The sequence below is a fragment of the Aulonocara stuartgranti genome, assembly GCF_965226115.1.
Source record: "Aulonocara stuartgranti genome assembly, chromosome: 19".
Classification (NCBI taxonomy): domain Eukaryota; kingdom Metazoa; phylum Chordata; class Actinopteri; order Cichliformes; family Cichlidae; genus Aulonocara; species Aulonocara stuartgranti.
In genome coordinates this window covers 19,430,001-19,445,838 of record NC_138955.1, presented here as the reverse complement: position 1 = coordinate 19,445,838, position 15,838 = coordinate 19,430,001, and the positions used below count along the sequence as shown (strand labels likewise).

Genomic DNA, 15,838 nt, shown 5'->3' with positions numbered 1-15,838 from the left:
TCAGAACTCTGGAGCTGTTAAATACAGAGGACAAAACTTGCCAAAGCTTTGTTATTTTTCCAGTGTTTAGCATAATTGCAAAGGGATAATGATTTCATGATATGTATTCACTCATAAATATTATGAATAGAAGTCAGCTGTATAACAGACACACCTCCCAGTCCTGTTAAGCTCAGCTAAACACTCTTCACAATGCAAATCCCTGTGCACAGCAAGTCAGCATGTTTGCACACACGTTGCTTTGCACGCTGGAGACTGTAGTCCTGCTCAGTCAGGAGCCACAAGCCCTGGTGATTACACAAAGTGGAGAAGAACCACATAGCCCAGCATGACTTAACGCACCTGCTTATTTATCCAGCTTGACTGGGTGAACTGAAACGGTGACCAATGGGCTGGTAATCTTTTTGATTCTCACCCCTAAATGCTGTCTTATCAGCTCTTATTTTATAGATTAGTTTAGTGGACTAGTTGTGAATTCACTGTTACATCTGCTGCTTGTGGAACAAGAATCATCTGCCTGGGATTCTTTTTCTAAATCATAAGGACACAGGTAATACATTTCCCCCTTTTTTAAAACATTTCGAAACATCTTGTTTGTGTCCAGGTGTCATTCGAGAGATTTTAAAGGGTTTGGTGTAATATATTTGCTCTGCTTAAGTTTGGTGTAACTTTGTCAAGGACTGCTCCTGGACATGAAACCGGGTGTGCGGGTCTGTGTGCCCTCTGCGGCGGTGCTGGGCCTGTTTTGCCGAGGCTGTCTCAGCAGGTCGCGGAGCTGGCCCGGCCGCAGCTTCAGTTCCACCTCCAGGGAGATGAGCAGGTGGAACAGCCAGGACACCAGCCCCCCATCTCCTCAGGAAAACGTGCGCGTGCTCATCACAGGTGATGCAAATTTCCATCCATCATTAACGCACAATAGTTGCTTGTGTGTGACGTCGATGTATTCAGGAAAGGACTTTTCCACAGTTGCCCAAACACTGAGCCTGGGAAGCTGCCATTGTTTTCTACCACTTTCACTGCGCTGCCTCTGTTCTGAATTGTTGTGAGAGAGAATGAGTCGGATCGTTTCCAAGCAGAGCCCCAGTTTCAGATCAAATCAAGTGTAGAAATATGATAATGAAGAATTCGTTTTACTGGAGTATCAGTGTGAAATGCTACAAACATGTGCTGCAGGGTTTTTTGAGTTGTGTTCACTTTGCTCCAACAGCGGGAGCCCATTTTGATTCATCACAATAGAGTGTGTACAGACAGTGCTAGTGAAATAAAAGGGCCAATGGGTGACTGTGGGGAGAATAATAGCCTGCTGTCACTTTTTGTCCTAGGATCAACAAACAAAAAGCTTTATTCATCTGAAAGTGAAAACCAACAACATGGATTTGACTTTTATCGATTTACCAGTCTTCCACAAATACAGATTATCTGTGTGCACAGGTAGAAAGCTAACGCCTGCCTTTGTCTGCAGGTGGGCTTGGGCAGTTAGGTGTGGGACTTGCACAGATGCTGAGGTGAGATTGTAGAAATTCCTGAGTTCTTGAAACTTGCTAAAAGGTTTGAAGTTTAAATATCATCATACTTTTGTTAATGTCTAGAAAACAGTATGGAAGGGACAATGTAATCCTGTCAGACATCAAGAAGCCTCCACCTCACGTTTACGCCAATGGTATGTAAAATCTAATTCAAGTATGCATATTACTTTAAAAGTTACCGATTACTTTACTTTTTTTCTGGCATCACTGTTGTTTTTTAGGCCCGTTTGTATACGCTGATGTTTTGGACTACAAACACCTCCGAGAACTTATTGTAAACAATCGCGTCACTTGGCTGGTCCACTACAGCGCTCTGCTTAGTGCTGTGGGTGAGGCTAATGTGGCTTTGGCACGAAAGATCAACATCACAGGTCTGCTTGAACATGCACATCCTTTACACATAACCAGGTTTTAAGGAACAATCAGGGTTGAACTCGTGCTCTCTTCTTTTCTGCCCATCCAGGCCTACATAATGTGCTGGACTTGGCCTTAGAGAACTGTTTGCGCCTCTTTGTCCCCAGCACTATTGGGGCATTTGGTCCCTCTTCTCCACGTGACCCGGCCCCTGACCTCTGTGTTCAAAGACCTCGAACCATCTACGGCGTGTCTAAAGTGCATGGTGAACTGATGGGGGAGGTAAAATGTTTTTTGTACACGTGCTTACAGAGACGCCTGTGACTCCATTTCATTTTCAATCAGCTTCTCTTTCTTTAGTATCTCCATCATAAATACGGCTTGGACTTCCGCTGCCTGCGTTACCCTGGAGTGATATCAGTTAACACACCTCCTGGTGGTGGAACTACAGGTATTACCTGTGTGTGTTGTGCAAATGTACTCCAATCCATTGGATGTCATAGACTAAGTGCTCCGGACCTCTGTCTTCGCAGACTACGCTGTTCAGATCTTCCATGATGCTCTCAGCACAGGTCACCATGAGTGCTACCTGCGACCCGACACCCGTCTTCCCATGATGCATATCTCTGACTGCCACCGTGCCACGGTAGAGTTCATGCAGGCTCCAGAGTGCCAGCTGTCACTGCGCACCTACAACATAGCTGCCATGAGCTTCACCCCTGAAGAGGTGGCCCAAGAAATCCGCAAGCATCTCCCTCACCTCAAGGTCACCTACAATCCTGACACTGTCCGCCAGACCATTGGTATGGTATCTTTTTGTTTTTAAACCACTGGTTGGACTGATAATAAACCAATATAAAACTAAATTGTCCTTGATGGTTTTTGCAGCAGACAGCTGGCCTGTAAGATTTGATGACACCAATGCCAGGAGAGACTGGGGCTGGGCGCCAGCCTTCGGGCTTGAGGAGTTGGTGTCGGACATGCTCCGCTCCATCCGAGACAAGAGGACCAGCGAGGGTTTGCCAGTCAGCTAGCAAAACCTGCTGCACCAAGACTAACCAATGCCCTACCTACCACTGACTTTTCTTCAGTCTACATTTACCAACAGCACACTTTGTTTTACTTCACTTTTACAAATTGTCAACCAGTATCATCTGTTTGTCTGGAGCATTGCTGCACCGTGCCAGGGACTGATTGTAAAATGGAAATTCTCAGTCATAACCTCTTTATATTCAGTGGAAAGTGAGATGTCAAACACGTGCACACACACACACACATGCACACACACAGACACACACACACTTCAGTCTTTTCAGGGAATCAGATGCTGTCAAACCTTCTCTTCATCTTTGTGGTTTTTATTGTTCTCATGGTATAAGCATCACTTTACACATGGGCATGTTGCCTCAGGTGGAACAGAAACATTTCTTAAGCTTTAAAGAGTTTCAGATGTTGATCACATGCATGAGCACACCAGCGTGTTTCAGCGTCTGTTACAATATCTAACACAATATGGACAAGTTCCACGTGTAGAACAACAAATCTGTTGGACATTTTGAATCCAGGATCATCTGGAATGACTGACTCAGTTGACTTTGGACTGTAATGAAAAATCATGTATCCTGGCTGTTTTGTAAAGCACTCTTTTATAATATAGGCTATCAAACGAAACTCACAGTATATACAACCGCACTACCTTTGCCGTGGCACAGAACAGGAAGCCTTTACTTTTTTGCCAGCGGTGTGATTACAAATATGAATGAGTAACAGTATCAAATGAGGCCGTATTTACTTAGGAAAACAATATATTAAAAATGCTGTGTACTTTGAATCAGACCTTTAATAATAAAAATGTTATTTACCCAAAGAGCATTGAATACCGTACGCTGCCAAAGTTTCTTTTTTCTGTGTCGTTTTTGCATCCAAAACACCCGATCAGCTTAAAAACAAGAACGCTATAAAATGAAAAATGTAACTTCTATTTAAGAAATAGTTAAAGTTGTCTCATATGCTTTCATTCTCTAATTTGTTTGAGTAACATATACAAAATTAAGGTATTCACCAGCCACTTTGTTAGGTACACCTGTTCTAAATATCTAACTAGCCAATCACACCGATTAAGGCATGTAGAAACAGTCCAGATAGTCTGCTGGAGTTCAAACCAAGCATCTGACTGGGGAAGAAACATGATTTAAGACACTTTAAATTGTTATTTTCAGACTGGCTAGATTTTCCAACACAGCCATTTCTAGGATTTACAGAAGTCTAAAAAAGAGAAAATATCAAGAGAGTGGCCGCTCAGGTGAAAATCTAGCGAACAGGAAGGCAACAGTAAATTAAACAAAACAAAACAAAACAAAAGAAGTTATAACCAAGGTCTGCAGACAAGCATCTCTGAATACACAACACATCAACGCTTGTAGCAGATGGGTAACAACAGCAGAAGACTACACTGAGTCCTACTGGGTGAGTTAAAAACAGGAAACTGAGGCTACAAGTCACACAAGCTCAGCAAATTTGGACAAAATAAGACTGGAAAAGCATTGCGTGGTTGACAAGTCTGGGGGATTACTGCATGTAAACACAACTGGTTCTCTTACAGAAAAAGCAATTAGTCTCAGTTTCAGAAATCTAATTTAATGATCGTCATTATGATGCATGCAAATGTTTAGTATTCTGTAGGAAATGGACCACCAGTTGACAAAAGCAAACTAAAAAAATGTTACTGAAGTTGCTTTGAAGGACAAAAAACTGATAAAAATGTTCAATTATTTCCCCAATTACCACAAGAGTGATGATATAAATGACAGATTACCTCTTATTTTTTATTCCAACATAACACTTGTTTTGCTGCACACAGAATTTTCATGGGAAGCTCTTTAATTTTATCATTTTTTGTTTTTCTCATTTGTTTATCTGAGCATTTATTCTTACTGGTGAATGGCGGTTGGTGAGGTTCAGGTTTTGACAAGCCCCTAACTGGACAATGAATAAAAACAAAATACCTTTTTAAATCCACAACATTTGAGCAAACCAGTTTAAACCAAGGTTTGGGTCTTAATAATATCTGTGCAAGCTGTCTCTGCATATTGAGGCACATTCTAGTCTGCCATATTTCGTGCATCAGGTGATGAGCGGAATCTTCTTCCTCCTCCCACTGTAACTGCAGTACCTGTTGCTTCCTGTGGGGGCACTCCATTCATCCGGCTCGTCACCCTGAATTTCACCGGCGGACCAGCACACAGCTTTCTCCACAGCACAAGTTACGATCCATTTCACCTAAAATGGACGCGGGATTCTTCCGCGTAAGTTCTTCAAACTTTTATCTTTGTATTTGGTATATTATTATTTAGCTGCATGTAGATCTATATACGTTTTATGGGATGGATGTTTCCTATGTGTCTTCAGTGAAGAGCCATGCAGCTAGCTAAACAGCGGTCAGGGCTTCGACTATCAACTGGGAGCCAACAGTCTCAGGATTTGCAATTAGTCTGCTTCACTTGGTGTATTCTGGGAGTTGTTGCGTGTTCCCTATATTGATGTTTTCTGTCTTATAATTTATGAAAGTGTGTAACTTCTTACGTTAAAACCCCGTACGTGTTATTTTACAGACAAATTTACAGGAAATAGACGAGTCAAGTTAGCTAGCTAACTAAAGATGGCGCCCGGGCGGTGCATCGCTCCTGTCTCCATGAGCTAGTCACGACTGCTGCTGTGCTGGCCTTAGCAAGCCCTCCGTGTTTGCTGAATAATGACATTAATGTGTCTTTTAATATTCTGTCAATGTCAACTCCGCTGTCAGTCAAAGTAGCCTTCGGGCTGTGCCTATTATTAGCCTGTGCGTTCGCTTTCGAGGATTAAGCAAGTGGTTAGCATGGCTAATGCTAACCGACTGGTGTCAGTGTCGCCTGCGGCTCAGTTAGATGAGCTAAAAAGAACATGAAGTGGCGCTCTAGGGAACACACGTGTCTTAAGTATTTATTTTAAGACACGTTAGCTTGAGCAACGTAATGTTTTTCCATCTTAAACTTTGACTCTCGTTAATGTTATCGGTAAGTAAGACTGCTGTAACTAACATGGGCCCAATAGTGAGGAGGCTGTGCAGCTTGAGACTAAAAACACTGTTCGAGACGGGTTTCTGTTCTTCTCTGATTTGACATCTCCGATGAAAGCTGATCATCACGAATCCGCTGATGTTGGCTGTTATTTCTGCAGGGTACGAGTGCGGAGCAGGACAACCGCTTCAGCAACAAGCAGAAGAAACTGCTGAAGCAGCTGAAATTTGCAGAATGTTTGGACAAAAAGGTAACATTTGTTTTTACATTTTATTTTCTCAAATAATTGTTAAAAAAATCATGTTAAATAGTTATCTACAAACTTGTATCAACATGAGGCAGTTTATGGCAATCTGTGTAGCCTGGACATTCATACACCACAGGTATGAGGGTGTCTGTGAGAGACATTTTAATGGCCACCACCTCACCAGGCCTGTGATTAATGAGCTTAAGTCAGGTTTTTTTTTTTTTTTTTTTTCTTAATCCGGTAGCAAAAAATAAAAGGTAAATGTTCATTTTTCTGTTAAATAGTCATTACTTTAACTTTGGTTTATTTATATATAACCTGTTTATATTTTTAGTCTCCACCCAAATGCCGTTTTTGATCCTTTGCAGGGGACTGCCTGGTCAGTAACAGGTGGGACAACAATTAATATACAGTGGGGCAAAAAAGTATTTAGTCAGCCACCGATTGTGCAAGTTCCCCCACTTAAAATGATGACAGAGGTCAGTAATTTGCACCAGAGGTACACTTCAACTGTGAGAGACAGAATGTGGAAAAAAAAAATCCATGAATTCACATGGTAGGATTTGTAAAGAATTTATTCGTAAATCAGGGTGGAAAATAAGTATTTGGTCACCTCAAACAAGGAAAAATCTCTGGCTCTCACAGACCTGTAACGTCTTCTGTAAGAAGCTTTTCTGTCCCCCACTCGTTACCTGTTTGAACTCATCATCTGTATAAAAGACACCTGTCCACAGCCTCAAACAGTCAGACTCCAAACTCCGCCATGGCCAAGACCAAAGAGCTTTCGAAGGACACCAGGAAAAGTATTGTAGACCTGCACCAGACTGGGAAGAGTGAATCTACAATAGGCAAGCAGCTTGGTGTGAAAAAATCAACAGTGGGAGCAATCATCAGAAAATGGAAGACATACAAGACCACTGATAATCTCCCTCGATCTGGGGCTCCACGCAAGATCTCATCCCGTGGGGTCAAAATGATCATGAGAACGGTGAGCAAAGATCCCAGAACCACACGGGGGGACCTGGTGAATGACCTGCAGAGAGCTGGGACCAAAGTAACAAAGGTCACCATCAGTAACACACTACAACGGCAGGGAATCAAATCCCGCAGTGCCAGACGTGTTCCGCTGCTGAAGCCAGCGCATGTCCAGGCCCATCTGAAGAGAGCACATGGATGATACAGCAGAGGATTGGGAGAATGTCATGTGATCAGATGAAACCAAAGTAGAACTTTTTGGTATAAACTCAACTCGTCGTGTTTGGAGGAAGAAGAATACTGAGTTGCATCCCAAGAACACCATACCTACTGTGAAGCATGGGGGTGGAAACATGATGCTATGGGGCTGTTTTTCTGCCAAGGGGACAGGACGACTGATCCGTGTTAAGGACAGAATGAATGGGGCCATGTATCGTGAGATTTTGAGCCAAAACCTCCTTCCATCAGTGAGAACTTTGAAAATGAAACGAGGCTGGGTCTTCCAACATGACAATGATCCAAAACACACCGCCCGGGGAACAAAGGAGTGGCTCCGTAAGAAGCATTTGAAAGTCCTGGAGTGGCCTAGCCAGTCTCCAGACCTCAACCCCATAGAAAATCTGTGGCGGGAGTTGAAAGTCCGTGTTGCTCAGCGACAGCCCCAAAACATCACTGCTCTCGAGAAGATCTGCATGGAGGAATGGGCCAAAATACCAGCTACTGTGTGTGCAAACCTGGTAAAGACCTATAGTAAACGTTTGACCTCTGTTATTGCCAACAAAGGTTATGTTACAAAGTATTGAGTTGTATTTTTGTTATTGACCAAATACTTATTTTCCAGCCTGATTTACGAATAAATTCTTTACAAATCCTACCATGTGGATTCATGGATTTTTTTTTTTTCACATTCTGTCTCTCACAGTTGAAGTGTACCTCTGGTGCAAATTACTGACCTCTGTCATCATTTTAGGTGGGGGAACTTGCACAATCGGTGGCTGACTAAATACTTTTTTGCCCCACTGTAGTTGAGTAACATTTAAGGAAAGCCACAAAAGTTTTTGATTTAAAGTCCTTCTTTTTTTTGTCACTGTAACTTCTTAAAAAGACACAAAGAAGTGACAGTGCGGTTGAGGGTAGGACGCCATCTAGAGCGCACCACATTTGAATAAAAGTGATTATTGCAACACGTTATCACTTATAAGGAAAACTTGACACATGACATTTTAAAAGCAGATCTTAAAAGAGCCAAATGTGTGATCAGTTGCTACATTAACGTTAAGCATTGTTTGTATTTGTCTTCTGTCTGTGTATTTTTATTTGTATATCACATATCAGATTCATGTTACTTGCCCAGTGGCTTCTAAAGAAAATGAGCTTTTTTTTTTGATAAATTCTGGCATGTGTAAGTTTTGTATTATTTTGGATTGATGACCACTAAGTTGTTCCATGGTCCACACATGTTTACACATTGGTCTTAACAAGCAAAAGATCCCAGGTTCTTCAACATAACGACTGACCCATGACGTCCATTAATATAAAGCGTCAGAGTCAGATAAAAACAATTTTAAGGTGCGACGAGATAAAAATTAAACTGGATCCCAAAAGGGAACTTTTTTTGTACAACATCTAAAAGTTAAGACAAGTACAACAAACATAAAACCAGACAGCTTTATAGAGTAGAATGATACATTTGGTAAAGTAAATGTAATATGGCAAAACTAATATCTTGCGTTAAATTAAATTAAAAATAAATACAGTAAAATATAGATTTATGCAGAAATATAAAGCCGAGCTTTGTGCTACGTTTTTCCCCCCAAAGCCATCCGTGGTGAGAAAATGTTAAATCTTTTGTTTGACAAAAAAGGTTTTTAAATTTACCTTGTATGATTTTTAAATATGTAAGTCAGATCTTTTAAGGACAGTAAAGCTTTTTTTCTTCTTTATTTAAATCCTTGCCATAGATGAATCACTGTGTTTTGTCTTGTGGGATTTGTGTGTAATCTATTTAGTCGTCAGACAGAGTGAAATGGACAGGTTTTTGTCAGATAACACAATCGCTTTGTGCTCTGATTGCATTTTGTGCCCATTTTGAGCCAGGAAAATCCATGTTACATAATAATATATTTATAACAAAGCAAAAAAAATAGTTAAAAACGACTTACTAAATCTGGCTACAAAACAGAATCGCAAATATCAGATGGAATTAAAGCAGCTGTGTATAAAACAGTGTGAGCTGGCAGCGCAGGGTTGAAATAAACCGTTAAGATGAGAGAAGAGACAAAACGTTATGAAAGATATCTTGTATCTGTACAGGTGCATATAAACAGGTGCTGCTGTTTCTCATCACTAACGGTCTGTTTCACGCTCAGGTGGACATGACCAAAGTGAACCTAGAAGTCATCAAACCTTGGATTACGCAGCGAGTCACAGAGATTTTGGGGTTCGAGGATGACGTCGTCATAGAGTTCATATTTAACCAGCTTGAGGAGAAGGTAATGTCTTTAATCGTGTTTATTTTTTGTTCTTTCAGAACTGTCATATATTGAAGGGCATTGCTTAGTACTTAGTCAGTAAGAACGATATAAGCAAATAATTACACGTCCTAGTCAAACTGAGATTGAATGGGAAAAGTAACAGTTGGTGTAAGACTGATTTATAATGACATTACCATGTTTTGCTGTTATGTGACAAAGTGCCTTTATCCAGCAGTCTTCTAATGATGATGTGATTTATGATTTAAAAGGCCTGAACCAATATGGATGTTATACCTTGCATCAGAAGTATAGCACCAACACCTAATTAGCTCTCTCCTGAGCCCAAAGTCACTGAGCCCAACTCTCCCTTCATGATGCAGTGTGTGGTTTGAGGTGAGTTATATGCAGGGATCACCTATATCATGTCAGTGAAAGAAACGCCTAAAAAAAATAAATCAATTAAAAAAAATGCCATAATCATATTCTTTGTAGGTGTTGACAGCCCATCGGTAGACTGCCCAACTCTCTTTAAACGTAACAGGAGGTACAGGCTCAAAACAGGACATAAAAGGGCTGAAACAGCCTGATTTTCTGTACTTTCTACCAATTGGGTTATCACGCAAAACTGAAAAGTATTGTCTCACTGGCCACCTCTGATTGCAAGTTTTTACTGTCTTTTGCACTCTGTTGAGTGTGGTCAGAAGTGTTTTCGCTTTCACTTGTTACCACACAAAACAGTCATGTGAGGGTGTCAAGAACACAAGTGTTATAACGTCACTGCAGCAAGTTGAGAACTTCAACCTCTGGAGGTCAGCATAAACCTCGTAAGAAACAATACTTTTCAACTTGGTTTTAAGTTAGTACAAGTTCACTTATTTTCTACAAAACCCCTCTTAACAGTAAACCTGTAATATTGTAGATCCTATTTTTGTAGACTAAAGTGTACATTCACTCCAGGCTGTTTTATTTTAAGCATTATGTCCAGCTGTTTTCCTTTCCATAAACTCTACTCTGTCCCACTGATAGATCAAAGCATGTAAGATGTCTGGAACTTGGGTAACTTCCATTGCACAGACATACTTTATAAAACAGGAAACATTTCAGATAATTTATACTCTGTATTTGTAATTACCATACTGTCAGTGTACTCGTATATTTTTTGAATGCAAGTTTTGATTTCAGTGCCATTTATCTTCGTTTATGGCTCGTTATTCTAAGAAAATCCAGATGTATGTATTTTCATATTTTATGTCGCCAGCATCACACATGTGTATTATTTTTTACTTATTATTTTATCTTTTACTTGCCAGTGGGTGGGCTGTTTGAGCTAAATTTAAAGGGTACTGTTGCATAATGGAAAACAGTTGATACAGTTAATGAGATTACGCTATCTCACAATCATTCTATCAGTTGTTGAAATAAAACTCAGTTTTTGTGTAACTGTGTACTCATTATTGCTTGTTCGTCTCTTGCAATTTAGATAAATGATATAACATTAAGCTCATGGTGGTTGAGTCTCAAGCAGTAGGGAGGCGGAAGCAAGCCAAGGGAGCTCCGTGCCCACTGATCCCACGGGACTCACTGAAGACACCGGAACTGTACTTGCAGTGTTGGGTTTTAATGCACTCTGTATTGTGGCTGTTTGTTTACCTCCTGAAGTGTAGACGGTGGGGAGACTGGAAAGCAAGGGGTGGGTAGCGGCCAAGGGGATGTATGGTAGTGGGCTAGCACTGAAGAAATCAAATTATACTACAATTTCTTTGTATTATGGGAGGTTTTGTTTTCTTCTTTTTATATTTTGTTATGGTAGATTGTAAATCTAGGGCAGCAGAATTGCATGCTGTGTTTATTTTATTTCTTTAACATCATTAGATGTGTCTCCCCTCAGCTAGCTCACAATCTCAGTTTCCTGAGTTTGTGAGTACAATTTAAATCAGTCTCATTTTTGTAGGTTGAGTCTAATATTGGATCCAGGGATGTTAAATAGCCTAGTCAGTGTCTTACATGTTTTTAAGATGGTTATCTAAATAGTCTGAGGTATAAATTTATAGAGGAGTAGAAGGTAGGGAGCCCCGTTTGTGGGACCCTACCCCCCCTTGCTGTTTGGTCTTCAAGTATTTCAATGGCTACGTTTTTGTTTTTTCTCTCCTCCCTTCGTGTGTGTGTTGCAGCACCCGGATAGCAAGATGATGCAGATCAACCTGACTGGCTTTCTGAACGGGAAGAACGCCCGGGAGTTTATGAAGGACCTCTGGCCCCTGCTGCTGAGCGCCCAGGAGAACATTGCGGGCATCCCATCAGCTTTTCTGGAACAGAAGAAAGAGGAAATCAAACAGAGACAGGTGAGTTTTTCTAAATGGTGGAAGCGGGGATGGGCAAGATCACGCTGAGCTTGGTGGCTTTCCATTTATCTTTTTTTGAAAGTGTGTCATACAAGACTTTTTTTCTTTTTTTGGGTGGGGGGGTGGCTTTTGTTGTGTTTGCACAGCTGCTCCTCAACAAATTACATGTAGGAGGGGACCTGTAGCACAGACACGGGAATATAATGGTGTAAAATAAGTATTGACAAATTGCAGTAATAAGACCCCTTTTCTGTTAAAAAAAACTCTATAAAATATATCATGTTGAACTCAGTAATTATTTAAAAATAGGAGCAAAATGATTCATCTCTCATTGATCTGTTTCTGGCAGATTGAACAGGAGAAACTTGCTTCTCTGAAGAAGGTGGATGAGGAAAAGAAGGAAAAGGACCTTAGAGAACGGGCTCAGTCAAAGAGCCCCAGGAGGTACGATTATTTTCATTTTGAGACCCATAGATGGAACTACAGCTTGTGAATTCGTTGTAGAACATGCAAACCTCTTGTATTTGCCTCTCTGGCCAGACGGAAAACGAGGTCACCATCGCCGCGAAGGAGGTCGCCATCACCACGGAGGAGGTCACCAGCGAAGCGGGAAAGGAAACGCAGCCCCTCACGCTCACCAAGGCGCAAACAAGCTAGTCCAGTTGGTGGCAGTTCACCCCCTCCGCCCCTGATGCAGCTGTCCACAAAATCTTCAGAGGAGCCAGTAGAACCAGATACTTCAGGAAGAGCTGTGCCAGAGGCAGTCGTCCAAGAAGCTTCTACCACCTGGTTTGTGGAATTCTTGCTTTTATTTGAAGTGGGCATTTAGTTGGACTGGTATTATTTAGAACTTAAGACATTTAAATACTTTTCTTTTGCAGTGAGACAGTTGTGGAAGTAGTGAAAGCCGACTCTGTGAATGAAGTCAAAGAACAGTCGCCAGAGAAAACCCTTAAGAAAGAAGAGAGACCGAGGTCACGAGAAAGGGAGAAGGACACGAGGAGGGAAAGACACCATCGCTCACGCTCTCATTCTCGTTCTCGCAGACGCCGCTCGCGCTCTAGGTGATTTGACGTGTGGCTTTAACTTAAACTTTCATTATGAAAAATCAAAGTCTGTAAAGGAGTTTTCTATATTTGCTGATTCTCTACCCAATCAGATCGTACTCCCCTCGCAGAAGACAAAGTCCCAGAAGGAGAATGTCTCCTCGTCGTAGGAGCCCTCCTAGACGTGCGCCAGCTAGCTCCAGGCACAGACCCAGGCGTTCCCCCGTCCGCAGGTCGGCATATTTATTTATTTTTTTGTATTGGCATGGATTTAATATTTTACTTCATGTTGTCTGTGGTATACAGACGCCTTTAAGCCTTTTTTTTGTCCTACAGGAGGCGCTCCCGCTCTGCTTCATCCTCTGGTAGCAGCTCATCAGGCTCTCGCTCGCCTAAAAAAGCAGTGAAAAGAATATCTACCACACCACCCCGAAAACAGGTCCATCATCCTGATACTTCCATTAGTCCCACAGGCAAGAACAGACGATCACCGTCTCCACGAGCTAGAAGGGGCCGGGGCTCTCCTTCCCCACCCAGATCATCAGGTGTGCTTCAGTTCCTCCTTTGTACATTATATTAAAATATTTTTACCTATGAAAACATTTGAAGACTTTATGCTTCTTCTGCACAACCAATGTTGGATTCCAATGTTAAACTTAATGAGTATCTCTAAGCTCGTTGCTGTTATTTTAATAAATCTGTGACAAGTGCATATAATTTTTGCTGTGCATTGTTTTTCAGGGTTTAAGAGAAAACAAGGAGGAAGGGCTGATTCTCCCCCTGACAACGTCAAGCCCAGACCATCTGAAGGCTCCGACTCGGGTAAGTGTAAAACGTGTTAAAGAACCATGCTGCCTTTCACCTCACGGATCTCGAAATATGGTGACTGTTTAACACTTTAACTCATCACTTTGCGCCCTGTGCAGTTACTGTGGCTTTCAGCAGGATGTACATGTTCACTTGTCATGCTTGTGCACCGTATTGTGTACTTGGAGAGCTTAGTTGTAATTATTCTCATTGAGAAATTTAATTTACCAACACATAGTTGGGTACTTGTGTGAAATTCTCAGCATTCCAGAGCCTCAGCCTTTGGCTTGCTCCCACACTGAGAAGGCTGAGTCTGTGTAACCTGAAGGATCTCTTTACAGGGTGAAGCTGAGCCACCAGAACTGTTAAGAAACTGTGTGCTAATGCAAGGGGAAACTATAAATGTTGTAACATGATGACAGACCAAGCATCACAGCTATAAGTCTGTCTTCTGTAATACTTGTAGCATTTCCTTGGCAGTCTGTTTCCGGCTTTGCTAACACTGATGGGACACTCAATGCTCTGCATTTCAGAGGAGGATAAAAATGAGAAAGGGGCAACAGCAGATTCGGTGCAACAGCGACGTCAGTATCGCAGGCAGAACCGACAATCGTCTTCAGGTTAAAAGCGTTTTTATCCCCGTTCTTTCTTTTCCCATACCCCCGCCCCTCTCTCTTTAACGAGTCTGTCCATGTCATCTTGCACTCATCGTCTCATGGACTTTTGAAGCTGTGTCCTAACCCCAACCTTGGTGTTTTTTCCCTGACCGCATACTGCCAAGGCTTCGCTGAAGCAGCTCTTGATGTCATTTGTTTGTGTGGTTTCAGAAACGGGGTCTTCATCCTCAGAAGATGAGGCGCCCAAGAGGGCAACAGGAGGGTCAGGTGCCAGAAATGGTGAGGTCAGGAGGAGGCGCAGTCGTACACAGTCTCCTCGAAGGCGACACAGGGATCCCTCCCCGAGGTCAGATAACACAGTATTTACACATTATCTGACTTTTATTATCTCACTTTAACCTCGAAGTCTTAATAGTTTGTGCTCTGCTTATATTGTTTGTATGTATTAATTTTATTCCTCTGCGCCGACAGAGGCCTACTCAGGGCCAGACAGTGTTACGTTAAGTACAGTGTATCACTATCCGCCCACTTTCATCCATAATGTGGCACAAATGGAGCTGCGTGGGTGCTGCTCTTCCTAAAAGTGGATGTTTATTTTCCACATAACATAGTAACGTAGGCTGTACTAGCTGGAGAGCACTGGATCACAGTCTGTGTTGTTCATAGAACAGCTAATATCTTTTTTTTTTCTCTTTTTTTTTAAGTCTTGCTCATTGTGCTCGTGCCTGGCAGTGGGCCAGTCTCGACCCTGGGCTTTGCAGTACTGTGGCTGAAGCTGACTTGCAGTCAAATCTAAGTTAAAAGATTGTGACGCAATTTTTACATTAAGAATTTGTAGCTTTTTTGTCACTGGCAGTTATTTACTGTTGTGTGTGTGTGTATATATATTTTAATCCAGTGATTGCTTTAGTTTGGCCAGTGAATCCTTTATTACCAAATTCCTTCAAGGTCTGTATAACAAATGTGTTGACTCTTTACAGACCTTGAATAAAGCTGCAGCTTGTCTAGTTATGGGAGGCGGGCGGCCACAAGTTGGTGACTCTGATTTTGTTTTTTCCTTGCAGGAAAAGACGCTCTCCATCTCCAGTACGCAGACGTCGCACCCCTACTCCTCCTCGGCGTCGCAGATCTCCCTCTCCTCCTCAAAGACGCAGGTATAAGAATGTTTCCTTTTAAATTTAGACAAATGATCTCTCCAAACTTCTGTGTTGCAAACAGACTCCTGGGCAATAGCATGTGTTTCATACAGGAGTCATTGTTCCTGTCTTGTGGTTTTTATGAAATACTTAAAATTTTATGAATTACTTACCAATTTTAAAGTATTTCCTAAAGGTTGTATTTCCTGCTTCACAGGTCTCCTTCCCCACCACCCCGTCGTAGATCTCCATCCCCCAG

The 15,838-nt window shown here is 41.8% G+C and overlaps 2 protein-coding genes across 5 annotated transcripts in view; both read left to right on the top strand.

The window, feature by feature from the left end:
* The first annotated feature begins 289 nt into the window (after positions 1 to 289).
* On the top strand, positions 290 to 3,939 carry tdh2 (L-threonine dehydrogenase 2). 2 transcript variants are annotated; one of them, XM_082515333.1, is made up of 9 exons: positions 290 to 550; positions 659 to 882; positions 1,463 to 1,505; positions 1,590 to 1,660; positions 1,748 to 1,897; positions 1,990 to 2,162; positions 2,241 to 2,331; positions 2,414 to 2,683; positions 2,769 to 3,939. In XM_082515333.1, exons 2-9 carry the CDS (start codon positions 693 to 695, stop codon positions 2,912 to 2,914), a joined length of 1,134 nt encoding a protein of 377 aa, XP_082371459.1. In that variant the 5' UTR covers positions 290 to 550; positions 659 to 692; the 3' UTR covers positions 2,915 to 3,939. The 2 variants fall into 2 exon arrangements, with proteins under 2 accessions (XP_082371459.1, XP_082371458.1); XM_082515332.1 differs by having other exon boundaries at positions 291 to 550; positions 679 to 882.
* A 1,115-nt stretch (positions 3,940 to 5,054) lies between these two features.
* The window catches only part of srrm1 (serine/arginine repetitive matrix 1), a 12,933-nt gene continuing 2,149 nt past the window's right edge, over positions 5,055 to 15,838 (top strand). Inside the window, exons 1-14 of one of the 3 annotated variants that reach the window (XM_082517346.1) lie at positions 5,055 to 5,185; positions 6,096 to 6,185; positions 9,527 to 9,649; positions 11,803 to 11,973; positions 12,323 to 12,417; positions 12,514 to 12,762; positions 12,855 to 13,037; positions 13,133 to 13,252; positions 13,356 to 13,564; positions 13,761 to 13,841; positions 14,360 to 14,446; positions 14,654 to 14,789; positions 15,508 to 15,597; positions 15,797 to 15,838. The exon at positions 15,797 to 15,838 is cut by the window's right edge and continues 438 nt beyond it. In XM_082517346.1, the coding sequence (XP_082373472.1) occupies positions 5,165 to 5,185; positions 6,096 to 6,185; positions 9,527 to 9,649; positions 11,803 to 11,973; positions 12,323 to 12,417; positions 12,514 to 12,762; positions 12,855 to 13,037; positions 13,133 to 13,252; positions 13,356 to 13,564; positions 13,761 to 13,841; positions 14,360 to 14,446; positions 14,654 to 14,789; positions 15,508 to 15,597; positions 15,797 to 15,838 (1,697 nt within the window). In that variant the 5' untranslated portion in view covers positions 5,055 to 5,164. Of the gene's footprint in view, positions 5,186 to 6,095; positions 6,186 to 9,526; positions 9,650 to 9,900; positions 10,025 to 11,802; positions 11,974 to 12,322; positions 12,418 to 12,513; positions 12,763 to 12,854; positions 13,038 to 13,132; positions 13,253 to 13,355; positions 13,565 to 13,760; positions 13,842 to 14,359; positions 14,447 to 14,653; positions 14,790 to 15,507; positions 15,598 to 15,796 lie in introns of those variants that run through there. The other 2 variants (XM_082517347.1, XM_082517348.1) reach the window with 2 other exon arrangements.